Source organism: Capricornis sumatraensis, chromosome 2 (genome assembly GCF_032405125.1).
Source record: "Capricornis sumatraensis isolate serow.1 chromosome 2, serow.2, whole genome shotgun sequence".
Lineage (NCBI taxonomy): Eukaryota > Metazoa > Chordata > Mammalia > Artiodactyla > Bovidae > Capricornis > Capricornis sumatraensis.
In genome coordinates, this window is record NC_091070.1 from 89,306,792 (window position 1) to 89,326,690 (window position 19,899).

General features: G+C 38.5%; 1 protein-coding gene across 1 annotated transcript in view; it reads left to right on the forward strand.

The window, feature by feature from the left end:
• The first annotated feature begins 486 nt into the window (after window positions 1-486).
• Window positions 487-19,899, forward strand: part of STYX (serine/threonine/tyrosine interacting protein) — a 43,427-nt gene continuing 24,014 nt past the window's right edge. The window contains exons 1-3 of the mRNA XM_068965673.1: window positions 487-790; window positions 14,452-14,484; window positions 18,218-18,271. Coding sequence (XP_068821774.1) covers window positions 734-790; window positions 14,452-14,484; window positions 18,218-18,271 — 144 coding nt within the window. The 5' untranslated portion in view covers window positions 487-733. The remainder of the gene's footprint in view (window positions 791-14,451; window positions 14,485-18,217; window positions 18,272-19,899) is intronic.

Consider the following 19,899-nt stretch of genomic DNA (forward strand, 5'->3'; position numbering starts at 1 on the left):
ATAATTTTCAGGTGAACTCTTCATTACTATTTTGGTTATAACCTCACCACAGATTGAGCAGGATTCTCAGGAAGGGAGAAAACTATAGTTTCCTTTCGTATGGGGGCTAGGATGTCTTCCCGGTTCTTACACCAAAGTAGGGATTTGCGTTGGATCCAGAAAGGGCAGAGTTGTTTCAGATTATCCCACTGCCTTTCCCAGGACAGTCCTTCGTTCTTCCTCCTGCGGCAGCCGCACCTCCTCCACATCCAGCGAGCTCCCGCCCGGGCGCCTCTGGGGCCCCGCCCCCCCGCGTCTGCGCGCTCGCGAAGGGGCGGGGCGGCGGCGCGCTGACACCTGGCGGCCGCAGAGGGGGCGGGCCGAAGGCAAGCGTAGGCTGGGATTGGCTGGGGCTGCGCGGGGATGGCGGGAGGGGGAAGGAGGGGAGACGGTTGTAGGGCTCGTGTTGGTGCTAGAGCTTGGGCGGCCTGAGGGGCGCGGAAGCACGGTGGGGAGGAAGACGGCAGCAGCATGGCGGCCGGATACGAGCCGCCCAACCCTCTTCCCGGCTGTAGCCGCCGCTGTCGCCGGAGTCGCCGGGACCCTATAGTCTGCGTGTGTTAGTTGTAAGCCCGCTGCCTCCCGGTCAGTCCTCCTGTCTACCTTTCCGTTCACCGCCACTGCCTGCCCGAGGGTCGGCCGGCGGGTAACTCCCTCTCCTACCCGGCCCCACCCACAAACCCGGGCCAGGACCATGGAGGACGTGAAGCTGGAGTTCCCCTCGCTCCCACAGAGCAAAGAAGACGCCGAGGTGAGTCTGGCAGTGACTAACACGCACAGGCCTCAGTGGCTCTTCGCCGAGGGGCGGACCCCAGGCCCCAACCGTCGCAGCCTTCACCTACTGGTAGCCCTGTTGCCTCCTGAGGGCGTCTCGGGACCCCGGGGCGGAGTCTCGCGCTCCGGGGCCGTCTGCCCGGACCACGGCTCCCGGAGTTCCTCTTCCCCTGCGGAGACGCCCGGGCCGGGTCTGGTCTACTTACTTCAGTCCTTTTTCCCCCAGATTCGGCGTCGAGGACTTCCTTGAAGTAAGATAACCCTTTTATTGCCAAAGCAATGCAAGGATATGTTTTTAATCTCATTTTGAGGGATAATCTTTGGTGTCATCGATTGACTTGTGGGACACATGAGCCCACGTGTGGAATTGATGTGGGGCCTGAACTTGGAAGTGTGCCTTCAACAAGTTTCCCGAAGTAGTTGGTTTGTTTTGGTTTGATTTGATTTTTGGTGCTTTTGAGGCAAACCGTGATCATCAGAGTAAAATGTCACAAAACTAGCTCATTTGAATCTGAAAACTTCAGTCAAAAAACTTGCCCTTTGGAGGGAAATTAATATGGGGAATAAAATTCTTTATAACTTGGTCTCCTGATTTCTAACTCGGGGTTCTTTTCATCCCACCTTACATCTTCCCTCCCTAACGTTTGTATTGCGTTTTCCCGCATCTATTCCTAGTTTAAAATGCTTTATGGTATTGGAGACTACTAAATTAGAAATTTTCTGAAGACAGAATGCGCTCTAGTAGTCTCAAGAAAGAAATGTTAAATTTCAGCTTTTAAGAGATCAGTTTATGGGAGGTATTCATTCTATTGAATGTCTTTTGTGGTTGGTTCACTTTTTTTGATTTGGGGGATCATTTGCTTGTGATGATAATCCTTGAGAATTTCATGTTTTAAGAGTAGATTCAAATAGGAAAAAAGTAGAATTTAGGTTAGGGTAAGAATGATTTTATACTTTTTTCTTTTATAAGGAATAATGTGAATGAAGAGTATGCTTATATATCCTTGAAATGATTCAGTAATTTCAACACTAGGCAACCTTAGAAATAATGTAGAGCTTTCCCACTTTTAAGATGAAGAAATTGTAGCTTACTAAGAATAAATGGTATTCCTAGTGCACCTTGGTGTCCTCGTTCTTAATTCATTGTCCTTTTAAACACACCTCAATTCTTCCCTGTTCTCGTCTTAATAGTTCTAGTTTAAAATCTTTACAGACTTTGCATCTAATCTTATTGAATGATAATACATCTTATCTTTGCAAAGATTGTAAAATTCTTAGGAACACAGCTTGCTGCTTTCCTGCTTGCTGCCTTTCCTGTGTTGGAGAGAAGTAATACTTAACCCTAGTACATAATGATATTCATATCATCTACTGAAAGCCAGTTCATTCCTTATTCTGTAGCATTGGATGTTTGTTATCTCTCAGTTACAAGTGACAGAAACCAGAGGAGCGTAAGTAACAAAGAAAAGAAGTAACTAAATCCAGAAAGTTTGGCGTGCAAACTGGTCTCAGAGACTTGACTGCAGCTACTACTAAGTGTTGTGTTGGAGAAGACTCTTGAGAGTCCCTTGGACTGCAAGGAGATCCAACCAGTCCATTCTGAGGGAGATCAACCCTGGGATTTCTTTGGAAGGACTGATGCTAAAGCTGAAGCTCCAGTACTTTGGACACCTCATGCGAAGAGTTGACTCATTGGAAAAGACTCTGATGCTGGAAGGGATTGGGGGCAGGAGGAGAAGGGGACAACAGAGGATGAGATGTCTGGATGGCATCACGGACTCGATGGATGTGAGTCTGAGTGAACTCCGGGAGATGGTGATGGACAGGGAGGCCTGGTGTGGTGCGATTCATGGGGTTGCAAAGAGTCGGACACGACTGAGCGACAACTGAACTGAACTGCTAAGACGCTTCAGTGGTGTCCGACTGTGTGACCCCATAGACGGCAGCCCACTAGGCTCCTCCGTCCCTGGGATTCTCCAGGCAAGAACACTGAAGTGGGTTGCCATTTCCTTCTCCAGTGCATGAAAGTGAAAAGTGAAAGTGAAGTGGCTCAGTCTTTAATACCAACAGACTTGACTAGATGGTATTAAAATGCAGCAGTACTGCCCCTGCCTTTCATTAATGCCTGTCTCTATTTTCTGTCAAGATCTGTTCTTTTTCTTGGGCTTCTCCACAGGTATCAAGTTTGACCATCAGTTGCTTGAGGGTCAGACCCTTAGAGCATTCACATTAAGAGGGAAAGGCGCTTTTCTCTAAGCTTTAGTGTTTAAAATCTAGTGGATTGGCTTATCCTTGGTATCAGTCAGGAGAGCCAGGAAGGGGTGAGTATAGTGAGGGATCCAGTCTAGGTCGCACACTTCCTGGGCTAAGGGGACTGAAGTTTATCATTGGTAGCCCTCCCACCAAGATGATAGGAGCATTTCACAGAAGATGGAAGATGCTTTCTGGCCAGACAGAACTGTAAATAATCATAAATAGGGCATCTAGTTAATTACACATGGTAAAGTGTCTAATAAAACAGAATGTTAATTTTTTAATTTCCAGTGAAATATGTAAAGTGGCAAATGGTCTTACACGATTATGGTGACTAGCCAGCATAGTTTTTTCCACATAGGAAGCACTCCCAATCACATGCCAGTCTTGCTTAAGTAAAAAAATTCAAGTACAGTAATTTCAGTGAAGACTGTTAATGATTGATGTAATCAGGATATGATAACTTTATGATCCTGTCACCTCTATAAAAATATTACTTCCAAGTTTCTTGAAATACTGGATAGAACACTCTTCCTAGGATGGTTGCTAGCAAAAATTTAGATCAGCTTGCAAAAAGATTGTCATTCCTTTAAAATTGCTGTAATTTGTTTTGAGGATGAAGTTCAGACCCTTAATGTCATCAGCATGGTCCTGTGTGAACTGGCGTCACCTGCCTCTCTTAATCATGTTATGAGCAACTCTTCCCCTTGCTCCATTCAGGCCCTATCCATAGTCATCTTCTCTCCATTTCTGGAATGCTTCTATGTTTTTCCCCCTACCTTAGAAGCCTTTAAGCTACAATTTTCCCCTGCCATGACTGCCAGCACATTCCCCTTGCCCTCTCCTGATTAACTACTTATTCTTGGCCTAGATCCCACTTGAGGCATCATTTCTTCAGAGAAGCTTTCCCTGATTTTGCCAGTTCCTCGTGTCCACTCTCCCATCTCCAGATTAGTTCAATGCCCAGGTGTCTGAGCTTCTGTAGCACTTGCTGGACTTCCCCAGTGGCTCAGCTGTAAAGAATCTGCCTGCAATGCAGGCTACTCAGGTTTGATTACTGGATTGGGAGGATTTCCTGGAGGAAGAAATGGCAACACACTGCAGTATTCTTTCCTGCGAAATCCCATAGACAGAGGAGCCTGGTGGGCTAGAGGAGTCCAAGGGGTCACAAAGAGTCGGGAACCACTGAGCGACTAAACAACAAGAGCAGGCTCACTCAAGGAACTTCTGAAAAATAACCAAGCCTGGACTCCTTTTCTGAGTTAATTGGTTTAAGATGGAACTAGATAATTCCAGTGGCAGTTAGTTTAGAAATAACTGATTTGGACTACTTCTCTGTTTTTCCATATCCTTCCAACCCTCTCATTTTTAAAGTAAAAATCTCTTTTGGTCCTTTGGTTTAAGCAGAACTTGAGCTAGGCCAGAAGGAAAGAGCTTACTCTGAAGAGGACCTTTTTGGGGGTGGGGAGCAGTGAAAGAAACTATAATACTGCTTTTTCTGTTTTGTGAAGTGTCCCAGCTCAGGTATAGTATTCTGATTTTTTTTTTTCCCTTAACTGCCCCAACCTGTTGTTTAAACAGTCCTCTTGGTATTTGTAAACATTATGTTTCAACTAGCTTAAGTTGGTACATTTATTTGTTTATTGGTCTTTGAACATTTTTATAGCATTTTTTCTGTCCCCTAAGTGTGACTTTATAGGTCATGTAATTGCATTTGCTTGAGAAGTAAGAAGAGAGCCTGAAAGACATTTTAATATGTGGTATCTTCTAGCTCATATTGATTGAAGGATTTTCACTTATGAATTCCCATCAGAAGCATGGTGTGTTTCACAATTAAGGATATTTTGGCTTAACTGGCTTGCTGTGGTTTGAGAAACATAGTTGGACTGCTCGGCTAATCAGCAGAGTTTGGGAAATTGATTCTACTAATTAATTACAGGAGTAACTCAAAATACATCATATCAGTTATAATGAGAGTCTACTTCATTAACACTACCATCTCTAAAGAGGTGGATTTTTGAAACAATGTGGGCAGGCTGAGATTAAGATTGAGTGTGATATATGCAAGACTTGGTTATTAGATATATGTTCAGACAGATACATGTCTGGTAGAGCAAGACTGTGAGCATAAATGACTTTCAAAGTCCTGATCTAAAGGCAGAATTGGTAGACAAGGCGTTTATTAAGATTTGTTCTGAGATCAGGATCTGATGCTGGCACCAGGAAATGCTCCAAATGAAATTTTCTATGAGAAAAGACGTTCTAGGTTTCAAAGGAACCATGCCTGTTACAGCAAGTCATATAACAGGTGAATAGGAGTAATTTTTATCTGTCCGGTGAATAGGAGTAATTTTTCATTCTCTTCTATACAGCTTGCTTCTTTCTCCTTTATTATGTCTTCTGTAAATACAGCATATGTGTTCTATCGAATACAACCTTATGAGAAGCTCAAAATTTATTTGAAGCCTCTTGTTTCACTTAAAAATTCATGTAAATTTTGAATTTTATTCATATGTCCATGTTTGTTTTAACATGAATGTTCTAAGATAGTGGTCAGTGAAAATATTTTTTTCCTCAGGGGGTTTGAGGGAGGTGGAATTTATGATAAAATTGACACCAGAAGGAAGCACATGTTTTTCCTGTGGCTTTAAGTGCCATCAGGTATATTGCCTCATATTCCCTAGAATATATGTACACCACTTCTCTATATATGGTCCTCTGTTCTTCTTTTGTCACACATAATGTAGCTATTTCAGTTTTGGTAAATTCAAACGTACACATTTCTTTAATTACATTCTTTCTCACAACTCTGACAAGTTTTTTCAGAATATAAAGCTGCTAGAGAATCTTTAAAAAACAAAAGTAAGATCCATAGAGTGTAGTGCCGTGAATCTCCTCAGTGCATATTCTTTGCAGGTACTGTGCTCAATGGTTAAGGGTTCTGTGACTAAAATGACAAGAGTATTTGACTTGTTTAACATTTTTTCAATATAAGAAGGTTATAATATATTGGTAAGTTATAAAAGCAGATAAACAATTCAGTTTGTACAGTTTGATTACATTTACCCCTCTACTGGCTTGTAAATTATATACTTTTTCCTATTCTATTAATCTCTATAAGCTAATCATATAGTCTATATTTGTTAAAGTATAACTATATGTTTGTTTATAGTTCCTTCTTACATTGAAAGACTGTATAGTGTAGTGATGAACAAACTACTTGAAGTCAGGTTATGTAGGCTCTCAGCGCCTAAAGTAAAAATGTAAAATAGAGACAGCAGTACTTTTTCTTAAAAAAACCATACTTTAGATGTTCTTTAATAAGAGTCTGCTGGTAGTAAACTCTCTTTTGTTAGTATGGAATTGTCTTTTATCTCACTCTTGTTCTTGAAAGATGATTTTCTCAATATGTATCCTAGACTAACAGTTATTTATTTCACCACTTTGAATGTATTACTCTTCTGTCTTCTGGCGTTTCATTCTTTTAGTTGAGAAATCAGTTAGTTGAATTATCTTTTTTTATATGTAATCTGTTTTTGTCCAGATTCTCTCTCCTTTTGATAGAGATTATAAAATTTACAGACTATAATGCAGATATTATGTACAATCAGTGAGTTTTGTTAAATATATACACCAGTGTTTACTGCTTCTATCAAGATATAGACCATTTCTCCCAACATAGGAAGTTAGCTCATGTTTCCAAGCAGCCCCTACCACACCCCACATTAGGCAATGAATATTATGATTTCTATAACCATAGTGTAGTTTTGTCAGTTCTTGAACTTCATATAAATGGAATCATGCAAAAGAAACGGTTTCATTTATGACTTTTTTCACTGATCATAGTATCTGTGAAGTTCATCTCTGTTGTGTTTATGAGTTGTTGATTCTTTTTTATCGCTGAGTACTGTTTCATTGTATGAGTATACTATGTATAGACGTTTGGGGTTATGATGAATAAAACTGCTTTGAATATTCTTGGACAAGTCTTTTTGGTGGACATATGTTTTCATTTCTCTTTAGCAAATCTTTGTTAAGAATTGCTCAATTAATAGAGTAAGTGTATTATTAGCATTTCATTTTATACTCCCATCAGCAGTGTTTGAGAGTCCCACTGGCTCCACATCAACACTAACATATATAGTACTGTCACTTTTTAACATTAGTCATTAGTGGGTATGTAGTGGTTTTAATTTGAATTTCCTTAATGACTGACTAATGATGTTGAGCATGTTTTCATGTGATATTGGCCTTTTAGTTACCTTCCATGAGATGTCTGTTCACTTATTTTCCCATTTTAAAAATTAGGTTTTCACTTTATTGTTGGTATTTTGTATTTTGGATACAAGTCTTTTGTTGAATATATGTACTACAAATATTTTCTTTCAGTTTGTGGCTTGATCTTTTGTTTTCTTAGCAGTATACTTCAGTTGATCAGAATTTTTTAATTTTCATTAACTCAAATTGACTAAATTGTTTTTCCTTTGTGCTTAGTACCTTTTGTGTCCTCTTTAAGACATTGTTTCTTTTCCCAAGGTTGCAGATATTCTTCTGTGTTTTCTTCTAGAAATTATATCATTTTTGCATTTATGTTTACACACAAACACACATACTTTTTTTTCATTCATTCAACGACTATTGAGTGCCCACTGACTTCCCCAGGTGGCATTAGTGGTAAAGAACCTGTCTGCCAATGCAGGAGATGGAAGGTAGGTTTGATCCCTGGGTTGGGAAGATCCCTGAAAGAGGAAATGACAGCCCACTCCAGTGTTCCTGCCTGGGAAATTCCATGGACAGAGAATCCTGGCAGGCTACAGTCCATCGGGGCTGTTGAGAGTTGAACACAACTGAGCTCCTAAGAACACAGGAGTCAAAACATTCTTTGGGTCAAGTCTCATAGACCACACAAAGCTGCATCTCTTTGATTGACTGTGTGCCAAGCACTGTCATCAAGTATTGGAAGTAGATTACAGCAATGAAGACACATGAGACATTTGTGTGTGTGCACATGTGTGCATGTGTGGTCAGGATCAACATTTATTTTATTTTCCAGACATTTATTCAGTTATTTCCAGCATCACTTGTTGAAAGACTTTTCTTTCTCCATTGAATTACATTGGTGTCTTTTCAGGAAAATTAATTGGCTGCATATATGTAGGTCTTCTGGCCTCTATTCATATTTTCCATTCTTCTATTTGCTTTTAGTGTGGGAAAAAAAAAATCTTCTTTCTGTGTTTGCTATGCTGAGCAGTTTCCTCTTTTCCTGTTTATCTGTGCATTTCTTTCCCTTATAAGCTGCCTATTTCTAAGGTACCTTTAACTAGTTTTGGGAAATTCGTATGAATATTGTGTATAATATGTCCCCTTTATTTTTTCACCCTTCCTTCTAGAACTTAGATTGTATGGATGTTAGACCTTTTACTTACATCTTACCTGTCTGTTAACTGCTCATATTTTCCAACTCTGGATTTAGGTCATTTCATTAGTTCTGTTTTCTAATTCACAAATTCTCTCTTTAACAGTGTCCTTTCTTCTGTTTAGCCTATCTGATGACTTTTCATTTCAATTGTACATTTTCAGTTCTACATATTCCTTTTGGGTCTTTAAAAAATTGATTTCTTAATTGTTGGTTATACTTAAGGGTACTCTTTTTTTTTTTTTTGGCATTCCAGTCCACTATAATGAGAAGGACATCTTTTCTGGGTGTAATTCTAAAAGGTCTTGTAGGTCTTTATAGAACCGTTCAACTTCAGCTTCTTCAGCGTTACTGGTTGGGGCATAGGCTTGGGTCACCATGGTATTGAATGGTTTGCCTTGGAAACGAGAGATCATTCTCTTGTTTTTGAGATTGCGTCCAAGTACTGCATTTCAGACTCTTCTGTTGACCATGATGGCTACTCCATTTCTTCTAAGGAATTCCTGCCCACAGTAGTAGATATAATCGTCATCTGAGTTAAATTCACCCATTCCAGTCCATTTTAGTTTGCTGATTCCTAGAATGTCAGTGTTCACTCTTGCCATCTCCTGTTTGACCACTTCCAATTTGCCTTGATTCATGGACCTAACATTCCAGGTTCCTATGCAGTATTGCTCTTTACAGCATCGTCAAGGCTGTGTATTGTCACCCTGTTTATTTAACTTATATGCAGAGTACATCATGAGAAACACTGGGCTGGAAGAAGCACAAGCTGGAATCAGGATTGCCAGGAGAAATATCAATAACCTCAGATATGTAGATGACACCACCCTTATGGCAGAAAGGGAAGAGGAACTAAAAAGCCTCTTGATGAAAGTGAAAGAGGAGAGTGAAAAAGTTGGCTTAAAGCTCAACATTCAGAAAATGAAGATCATGGCATCTGGTCCCATCACTTCATGGGAAATAGATGGGGAAACAGTGGAAACAGTGTCAGACTTTTATTTTGGGGGGCTCCAAAATCACTGCAGATGGTGATTGCAGCCATGAAATTAAAAGATGCTTACTCCTTGGAAGGAAAGTTATGACCAACCTAGATAGCATATTCAAAAGCAGAGATTTTTTTTGCTAACAAAGGTCCGTCTAGTCAAGGCTGTGGTTTTTCCAGTGATCATATATGAATTTGAGAGTTGGACTGTGAAGAAAGCTGAGTGCCGAAGAATTGATGCTTTTGAACTGTGGTGTTGGAGAAGACTCTTGAGAGTCCCTTGAACTGCAAGGAGATCCAACCAGTCCATTCTAAAGGAGATCAGTCCTATGTGTTCATTGGAAGGATTGATGCTGAGGCTGAAACTCCAGTACTTTGGCCACCTCATGCGAAGAGTTGACTCATTGGCAAAGACCCTGATGCTGGGAGGGATTGGGGGCAGGAGGAGAAGGGGACGACAGAGGATGAGATGGCTGGATGGCATCACTGATTTGATGGACGTGAGTCTGAGTGAACTCCGGGAGATGGTGATGGACAGGGAGGCCTGGTGTGCTGCAGTTCATGGGGTTGCAAAGAGTTGGACATGACTGAGAGACTGAACTGAACTGAAGGGTACTTTTATAGTGAATGTTTTATCATATCCACAAAGACAGCAATATTTTTTATTGTTGTAATTAATATCTGAAGTTTTTGTGAATGTGATTCAGTTGTATGGCTTCTGATACTGGCTTATTTCCTCCTTTTTTAAATGAATTTTTAAATTGTGAGTTCTAAGAACTTAACTTTTGAATTATTTCTGATTTAGGTTTAGGGTATGTTCCTTCAGAGAGAAAATGCATTTACTTTTCCCAGGACACTATCTATTCAGGACAACTTGACATTAAATTTTCACTTGGTCTCATGAGTCAGACTGGTTAAGACCCCATCCCACTAGGACCACCACCACCTACTCAGACCCAAAGATAGGAAAGGCAGGGGTACTCATTTCTATGGGGATAAAGTAAGCTTCTACTCCCTCCAGTGTGTTTTCACTGAAGGTATTGCCCCTTGGGGACCCAGTGTTTTGGTCATGATCTCGTTTCCCACTTTGAGCAGGTCCTAGGCTTTCTCTCAAGTGCAGTGCCATTTAAAGTAAGACCATGGTGAGAAAGTGGAACAACTAAAACTCCCATCCATTGCTGGTGGGAGCATAAATTGCTTTTGGAAAACTTTTGACAGTGTCTGGTAAAGCCAGATATAGGCCTACTCTGATTGTCATTTAATTGCCACTTATATATTCAAGAGAAATAAATGCATATGTCCATCAAAGGTCATATAAAAGAGTTTTCACAGCACCTTTATTCATAATTGCCCAAACCTGAAAGCTACTTAAATCTCCATGAACAGGAGAAGGAGTCAGTTGTGACTGCACAGCAATAAAAAGGGGTTAACTACTGACATACTCAACAGCATAGATGAATCTCATAGACATTAGGTTGAGATAAACCAGACCTAAAATAGTACAGCTGTATGATTCTTTCCTGGTGGTTCATTAGTGAATAATTCTCCTGCCAGTGCAAGAGATGAGAGTTTGATCTTTCGGTTTGGAAGATCTGGAGAAGGAACTGGCAACCCTCTCCAGTATTCTGGCCTGGGGAATCCCATGGACAGAGGAGCCGAGTGGGCTCTGGTCCATGGGGTCACAAAAGAGTTGAACACGACTTAGTGACTAAACAACAAATGATTCCACTTACATGAAGTTCTAGGACAGACAAAACTAAAATCTGTAATGATAAGAGTCAGTCTGAAGACAGGAGATACTGACTGAGAAGAGGAAAGAGGGAACTTTCTAGGATGATGGAAATCTCCATCTGTGTTGTGATTTTGTGGGTAAGTATATTTGTGAAAATTATTTGAGCTCTACATTCAGATTTGGTCATTTTAGCACTTCATTCTTACATCCATTTTAAGAGCCAACTCATGGGAAAAGATCCTGATGCTGGGAAAGATTGAAGGCAAAAGGGAAAGGGTGTGGCAGAGGATAAGATGGTTAGATAGCATCATCAACTCAGTGAACAGGATTTTGAGTAAATTCTGGGAGATAATGATAGTGAAAGTTGCTAAGTCATGTCCAACTTGTTGCGACCTTGTGGACTATACAGTTCATGGAATTCTCCAGAATACTGGTGATTCACCTGCAATGTGGGAAACCTGGGTTCAGTCCCTGGGTTGGGAACATCCTCTGGAGAAGGGAAAGGCTACCCACTCCAGTATTCCAGCCTGGAGAATTCCATGGACTGTACAGTCCATGGGTTGCAAAGAGTCAGACTCCACTGAGTGACTTTCACTTTCTGGGAGATAGTGGAGGACAGAGAAGCCTGGCCTACTGCAGTCCATAGGGTCAGCAAGAGTTGGACATGAGTTAGGGACTGAACAACCTGCTGTCCTCATAAAATGAGTTTGAAAAGTATTCCCAGTTTTTTTGTTTTTTGGAAAAGTTAGTAAAGGATTGATACTAATTCTTCTTTGAATGTTTGGTTGAATTTACCAGTGAAGTTGTCTGGTTCCAGACTTGTTTGTTGGGATGATTTTGATCACTAATTCAATCTCCTCATTTCTTCAAATCTTATTATTGGGTTTTAAGAGTTCTTTTTATGTTCTATATAGATACAGTTTATTTATCAAATACATTCCTTACAAGTATTTTCTCCAGTTCATGGCTCCAATTTCAATTTTTAACTGTGAATGCTTCTTACACACAACAGATATTTGTATCATGATGGAAGTCCAGTTTATTGAATTTTTTCTTTTATGTATTGTGATTTTGGTGTCATATTTAAGAAGTATTAGCCTAACCCAGTCACAAAAATATTCTCATATGTTTTCTTCTAAAAGTTGTTATTTTGGGTTCACATCTAAGTCTACAACATTTTTGTTAAGTGTAAGATATGAATAAAATTTTCTTTTTTATTAAAAAGGAAAAAAAAGAACAGAAACATAAGACTGAAAAGACTAGCAGATCTTCTCAGGATGCTGTGTTTCAGTGTTTACTGCCCTTGCTGGGTTTGTACTTTCTTGTGTTTGTGAGTGTGTGTCTATCTGGGGACTTCCCTCACTTAGTTCATCTGTGCATTTAAAGATACTTTTGAATTTACAGTTAATATGCCTCAGATAAACTTCATTGGCTATGATACTGCCACTGTGCAAAGCTAAAGATACTTTGGAAGATATATTTTAACAGTCATTTGGTTTCTCAGGGTTTATAGACCAATTCTACATTGTTGAGAGTTTTAAGATTTGAAACAAAAAATGTATTTTGTTTCTCTTTATTAAAAAAAAAAAAGGAATGCTGATGGTCATTGTAGGAGTATATATTCTCTCTTTCCATTACAGAGGTATAGCATTTCTACCTTCTGTGTTAAAGATACTTTTCTGACTTGGGGAATCTGGATGGAGGGTAAAGGGAATTCTTTGTACATTTTTTTAACTTATCTGTAATTCTAAAATTTTATAAAGAAATTTAAAAAACCTTTTTGCAGTTTTAACTTTAGAAACCTAATTACTATTTTTAATTCTGAGTTTCAAGCAACTAAGCTAGAAACTTATAGAATGTAGTCCATTTACAAATGAAGACTACCTGTAGTGTATTTGATTCCTCATTTCAATTCACTGTAATTGCTTTTTTCTTCTTCTAACTTTCTCTGTCTTTGCCATTTTGCGTTGGCATTTTGCATGGAGAAGGAGATGGCCACCCTACTCTTGCCTGCAAAATCCGAAGGACAGTGGATGGAGGAGCGTGGTAGGCTACAGTCCATGGGGTCGCAGAGTCGGACATGACTGAGTGGCTTCCCTTTCTAGCTATTTTATTTTGGTCTGCATTCCAAGAATGAACTCTGTACTGATGTAAAGTGTATCTTTAAAGGGACTTGAACTAGACAGAATCAAGCCCAAGTGAGATATGGGAAAGGCTATTTGATAAGCATCTAGCAGTTTAGATCAGGCATGGCAGATAAATACCTATCATATTCTGTTCTTTTTTCATCTGTTGCAGATGTTCAATGATCACAGCACTCTTTTCTTCCTTGAATTTTTCTCCACATAGGGTTTAATTAATAGCTGTCTGAAAGTGAAAGTTGCTCAGTCGTGTCCAACTCTGCAACCCCATGAAGTATACAGTCCATAGAATTCTCCAGGCTGGAATACTGGAGTGGATAGCTTTTCCCTTATCCAGGCGATCTTCCCTACCCAGGGATCGAACCCAGGTCTGCATTGCAGGCGGATTGTTTACCAGCTGAGCCACAAGGGAAACCCATGAATACTGGAGTGGGTAGCCTATCCCTTCTCCAGCGGATCTTCCCAACCCAGAAATTGAACCAGGGTCTTCTGCTTTGCAGGCAGATTCTTTACTGGCTGAGCTATCAGAGAAGCCAATAAAGTGAAAGTCGCTCAGTCGTGTCCGACTTGGCAACGCCATGGACTGTACAGTCCATGGAATTCTCCAGGCCTGAATAGTGGAGTGGGTAGCTTTTCCCTTCTCCAGGGGATCTTCCCAACCCAGGGGTCAAACCCAGGTCTCTTGCATTGCAGGCAGATTCTTTACCAGCTGAGGCACAAGGGAAGCCCAATAGCTATCTGCTGTCAATTGATTAGAGGTGGCAAAATGACAAGGTGTCTGTTTTACATCTCTGATTTAGAGTATCATTTTTGCGAGAAACATCTGGAATACCTGTACTTTTAATTACTGAACTATTCAGTCTGTTGTAAAGTAACATAATCATAATTTTGGAAGCCTGACTACTTAGAGTCAACTTAATCATTGTTTCTTGTCAGTTAAATTTTCACATATTTATGAAGCCACTTGATCTGCTGTGTTTATAGAATATTCTCTAAGTATAATGTATTTTTAAAAAATCCGTACATTTGTATATTACATCTTTGACCTTTAATTGGGTGACATTTTTCATAATGTTATTTACTTTTCTTATGTTTTCCTTCCATTTTTAAGGAGTGGACCTACCCTATGAGACGAGAGATGCAGGTATGACAACCTTCTTCTTTATTCCAGCCAACCTGTATTACTGTTATTATCATTATTAAATAATTTAACCTAATTTCACAAAGGATTTGAGTCCCATTGACTCATGATCTGTAGGTTCATCACTGAGTATTTTAAATATTAACATATTAAAAGTTAATTGTGGCTCTTAAAAAGATAGGAGATGAAATTTCTTAGAATCACTGAAATAGTTATATATGTATGTGCTTAATGAGTCACTTTGTTTTTCTTCATCTGAAAAATTGGGCACAGTATTTGTATTATTTCTGGAAGCAGTTTGCTTTCTGTGTTTGTGTAGTTTGAATAAACTCTGGAGAGTAGACTGTAAAGCAGATCACCATTTTCACTTAATTGTTCACATTTGTGTCTGATTTCCAGTCAACTTCAGTTAATTTAGTGAAGTTCTCCAGAAGATTGAGTTGAATACTCACACTATGTGGAGGAGGAAATGGCAACCCACTCTAGTATTCTTGACTGGAGAATCCCATGGACAAGGGAGCCTGGCAGATTACAGTCCATGGGGTTGCAAAGTGTTGGACACGACTTAGCAATTACAAAGATACAGAAAACAAACTAGTGGTTACCAAAGGAGAGACAAAAGTGTGGTGGGACAAATTAGGTGTCTGGGATTAAGAGATTAAAAATGCCTATGTGTAAAATAGCAACAAGTTTTTATTGTATCAGATAAAGAATTATAGCCATTACTGTATAATAACATTTAATGGAGTATAATCTGCAAAAATACTGAATTACTATGCTATACACCTGAAACTAGTATAATATTATAAATCTACTATACTGAAATTAAAATTTTTTTAATTTTAAATAAAGAATAAGCAGGTGAATTTTCCACAGGAAATTGAGAAAGACTATTTTCTGGATGGTACAAACCAACATTTAGTAAAGGGAATTTATGGAAAAAAAAATACAATATGGGATGAATGAATTAGTGATAGCTTCACATTGTATGGGAGACAGTAATCAAGACTATCCTCAAGAAAAAGAAATGCAAACAGGCAAAATGGTTGTCTGAGGAGGCCTTACAAATAGCTGAGAAAAGAAGGGAAGCTAAAGGCAAAGGAGAAAAGGAAAGATATACCCATTTGAATGCAGAGTTCCAAAGAAAAGCAAGGAGAGATAAGAAAGCCTTCCTCAGTGATCAGTGCAAAGAAATAGAGGAAAACAATAGAATAGGAAAGACTTAAGATCTCTTCAAGAAAATAAGAGATAGCAAGGGAACATTTCATGCAAAGATGGGCACAATAAAGGCCAGAAATGGTATGGAACTAACAGCAGAAGATATTAAGAAGAGGTGGCAAGAATACACAGAAGAACTATACAAAAAGATCTTCATGACCCAGATAATCACAATGGTGTGATCACTCAACCTAGAGTCAGACATCCTGAAGTCCAAAGTCAAATGGGTCTTAGGAAGTATCACTACGAACAGAGCTAGTGGAGGTGATGGAATTCCAGCTGAGCTATTTCAAATCCTAAAAGATGATTCTGTGAAAGTGCTGCAGTGAATATGCCAGCAAATTTGGAAAACTCAGCAGTGGCCACAGGACTGAAAATGGTTAGTTTTCATTCCAATCCCAAAGAAAGGCAATGCCAAAGAATATTGAAACTACTGCACAGTTGCACTCATTTCACACGCTAGTAAAGTAATGCTCAAAATTCTCCAAGCCAGGCTTCAACAGTATGTGAACTGTGAACTTCCAGATATTCAAGCTGGATTTAGAAAAGGCAGAGGAACCACAGATCAAATTGTGAGCACCCGCTGGATCATCAAAAAAGCAAGAGATTTCCAGAAAGACATTTACTTCTGCTTTATTGACTACGCCAAAGCCTTTGACTGTGCGTATCATAACAAACTGTGAAAAATTCTTAGAGATAGGTATACCAGACCACTTTACCTGCCTCCTGAGAAATCTATATGGCAGTCAGGAAGCAACAGTTAGAACTAGACATGGAACAACAGACTGGTTCCAAATCAGACAAGGAGTATGTCAAGGCTGTATATTGTCACCCTGCTTATTTAACTTATATACAGAGTGCATCATGCGAAATGCCGGGCTTGATGAAGTACAAGCTGGAATCAAGATTGCTAGGAGAAATATCAATAACCTCAGATATGCAAATGACACCACCCTTATGGCAGAAAGTGAAGAAGAACTAAAGGGCCTCTTGATGAAAGTAAAAGAGGAGAGTGAAAAAGTTGGCTGAAAGCTCAACATTCAGAAAACTAAGATCATGGCATCCGGTCCCATCACTTCATGGCAAGTAGATGGGCAAATAGTGAGAGACTATTTTGGGTGGCTCCAAAATCACTGCAGATGTTGACTGCCACTATGAAATTAAAAGACACTTGCTCCTTGTAAGAAAAGCTATTACCAACCTAGACAGCATATTAAAAAACAGAGACATTACTTTGCTAACAAAGGTCCATCTAGTCAAAGCTATAGTTTTTCCAGTAGTCATGTTATGGATATGAGAGTTGGACTATAAAGCAAGCTGAGTGCCAAAGAATTGATGCTTTTCAACTGTGATGTTGGAGAAGACTGTTGAGAGTCCCTTGGACTGCAAGGAGATCCAACCAGTCCATCCTAAAGGAAAGCAGTCCTAAATATTCATTGGAAGGACTGATACTGAAGCTGAAACTCCAGTCCTTTGGCCTCCTTATGTGAAGAAGTGACTCATTGGAAAAGACACCGATGTTGGGAAAGATTGAAGGTGGGAGGATAAGGGGACAACAGAGGATGATGATTGGATGGCTTCAATGGCTTGATGGACATGAGTTTGAATAAGCTCTGGGACTCGGTGATGGACAAGGAAGCCTGGCGTGTTGCAGTCCATGGGTCGCAAAGAGTTCGGCTACAACTGAGCAGCTGAACTGAACCTACTACATAGCAAAACTTTTTGTTGCGTTTTTCAGCTCTGCCACTCCCAAGGTCAAGCAGTGTCTCTCCTCAGGAATTCCTTGACCTCTAAAAACCCTGTTTCTCTTAGTGAAAATTCACTTATTAAAAATACATGATTACCTGTGAGGTATTTTACTTGGTGCTATGGGGAATGCAAAGATGAGTAAAATCTAGTTTCTACATACAAGAAGTATTAAATTAAATCTATACACAAATAATTCTGATATCCCATAGAATTGAAGTACAAAATTGTTTTAGTATATAGGGTATGGTATATCCCTACTGAAGAGCTGCTATATTGAATTCTCATAGAATAAATTTTAATTCATGATTCAGATGTTATTTATTTAAATTGCTGAATCTTGTGCTACTTTTCATTTGATTGAATAAGATTTTGTGTAATTCCAAAAGGGTGATATTTTTTATAACTTTTATTTCTAGTTTGTAGCCGAGAATAGAAGTAAAATTAGAGGTGTTTTAGTAATTGAAAAGACAACAATACTAATTAGACTAAAAGACAAAAATACTAATTCTCAGACTGCTTATAAAAAAGCACTATGGAAGTTCAAATACCTGACTTTTCAGAATTAATTTAAATTTTAAATGTGTCATCCTGTTATATAAAGCACATCTGCATTTCTCTTCCCAGTCATTTGCTCAGTGTTGCTAGAAAATTCTCCCTAAATAATAAACTTTTTAGCAAATTATTATAACAGCTATGAAAATACTTACATGGTACATATTTTGTGTAGATTTAAATTACTGATGGTAAATAGCTCAATATTTTTTTCTAGGAAATTCTGCCTGGTTTGTTTTTAGGCCCATATTCTTCTGCCATGAAAAGCAAGGTAAGAACTTTAAATTAGAGTCATCAGTAGACCTTATTAACCAACTAGTTGGGGTAAGTTTTTTTAGTAGAAAAAGTTTTGTTAGAGGAAGGGTCCACTGATATTGCATATTACCAGTAATTGTGACTCTGGAGTACCTACTTCTTTTCAGATTTTATTGGATCAGTGATTCTCAAGTGTTTAACAACAAATCACAAGTGAGGTTTTGTATTTTTATTTTCCTCATGAAATCCATGTGTTTAAAATACTTGCCAAAAACTGACCTTTAATAATTTATTTACCTTCCAAGATACCTGATATTGTTAATCTGGATATTGGACATCTGTAATTGCTAATTATAGTTTCTGAGAAATATGAGATGTAATTAAATCCCCAAATAAGATTATTTAACATATTAGTTAAAGGGTAAAATAGAATATGCGTGATGAGCGTGTACAAATACATTCATAGAACCTACATATTTTAATTGAAATGACTCAAATTTTGTTTGTTTTTCCAAGCTATGGAGATCTAGAACCTCCAGGTTGTAAAGTATTGTATTATATATCTAGGTGTCCTGTATATTTACGCTGAAATCTATTTCTTCAGTTACACAATTGAAAGGGTAGATCTCATTCAGATATATGTATTAATAGCAGTGTTGTTACCAATTCCTAGAGGATTCAGCCCTATGAATTATGTCAATGCTAATTCTCTTTGAATTATAATATAAAACATTATATTGCAGATGTTTTCCCTAATACCCTGCCTATTTAGAAGTCAGTTTGATACCTGAATAGGTTTTTTAAAAACCTTAGAATTAAAAGCTTTTTTTGAAATAATTTGATAAGTTAATGTCATTCATTTTGGAACTGGAAAGCTTTTTGACTGTTGAGGCATATCTAAGAGTAATAGTGGTAATTTGATGGCCTGCAACTAAGTTGAGAAGGTGGGATGTTGATAAAAATATATATCTAAATAAGTACTTAGAAAAAGATAGAGTAGATACCTATAGACTTTATAACTATAGATCTACTTTGTAAAAACAAAGTTATTGCCCAAATAATGTAATACTCTCAAATACTGGGGTTCAGAATGATTTGAGACTATATGCTTTTGGTATTCTCACTGTGCTTTATAAATATACGTATTATACTCTTTGTCATATTAATTTGTAAGTATTTGTTTACAGATACGTTGTCTCAAAACCTCTTCCCCCCTAACTTTGCTGTGGTCTCATTAGATTGAAGAAAAGCTTCAATGGCAAAATTTGATTATTTTCCACCATAAGTCATTATAGTTCAGCCCATATTTCTTTTCATATCATCATATAAAACAGTAACATCAGAAGAATAATAGAAATAAAGAAACCTTAAGGAATAAGCTCCTAATAAACTCATTTAGTTCGCCCTATCTTTTATTACATTCAAATACAATTTTAATAAAAGGGATATATTTAGGGTCTTTGTAGGTAGTGAACTGTTTCTTTTTATAAAATTTTTTCTGTTTGCATTTATGAGATAAGGTTATAGTTTGCTTTGTATAAATAAAATTCTGTTGAAAACTAAAAAAAAAATATTTTGTGTGGTGTTATATTTGGGTTCCGTCTTAAGGTTTGTTTTTACTTGGTAATCTAATGTGCCTTCCAA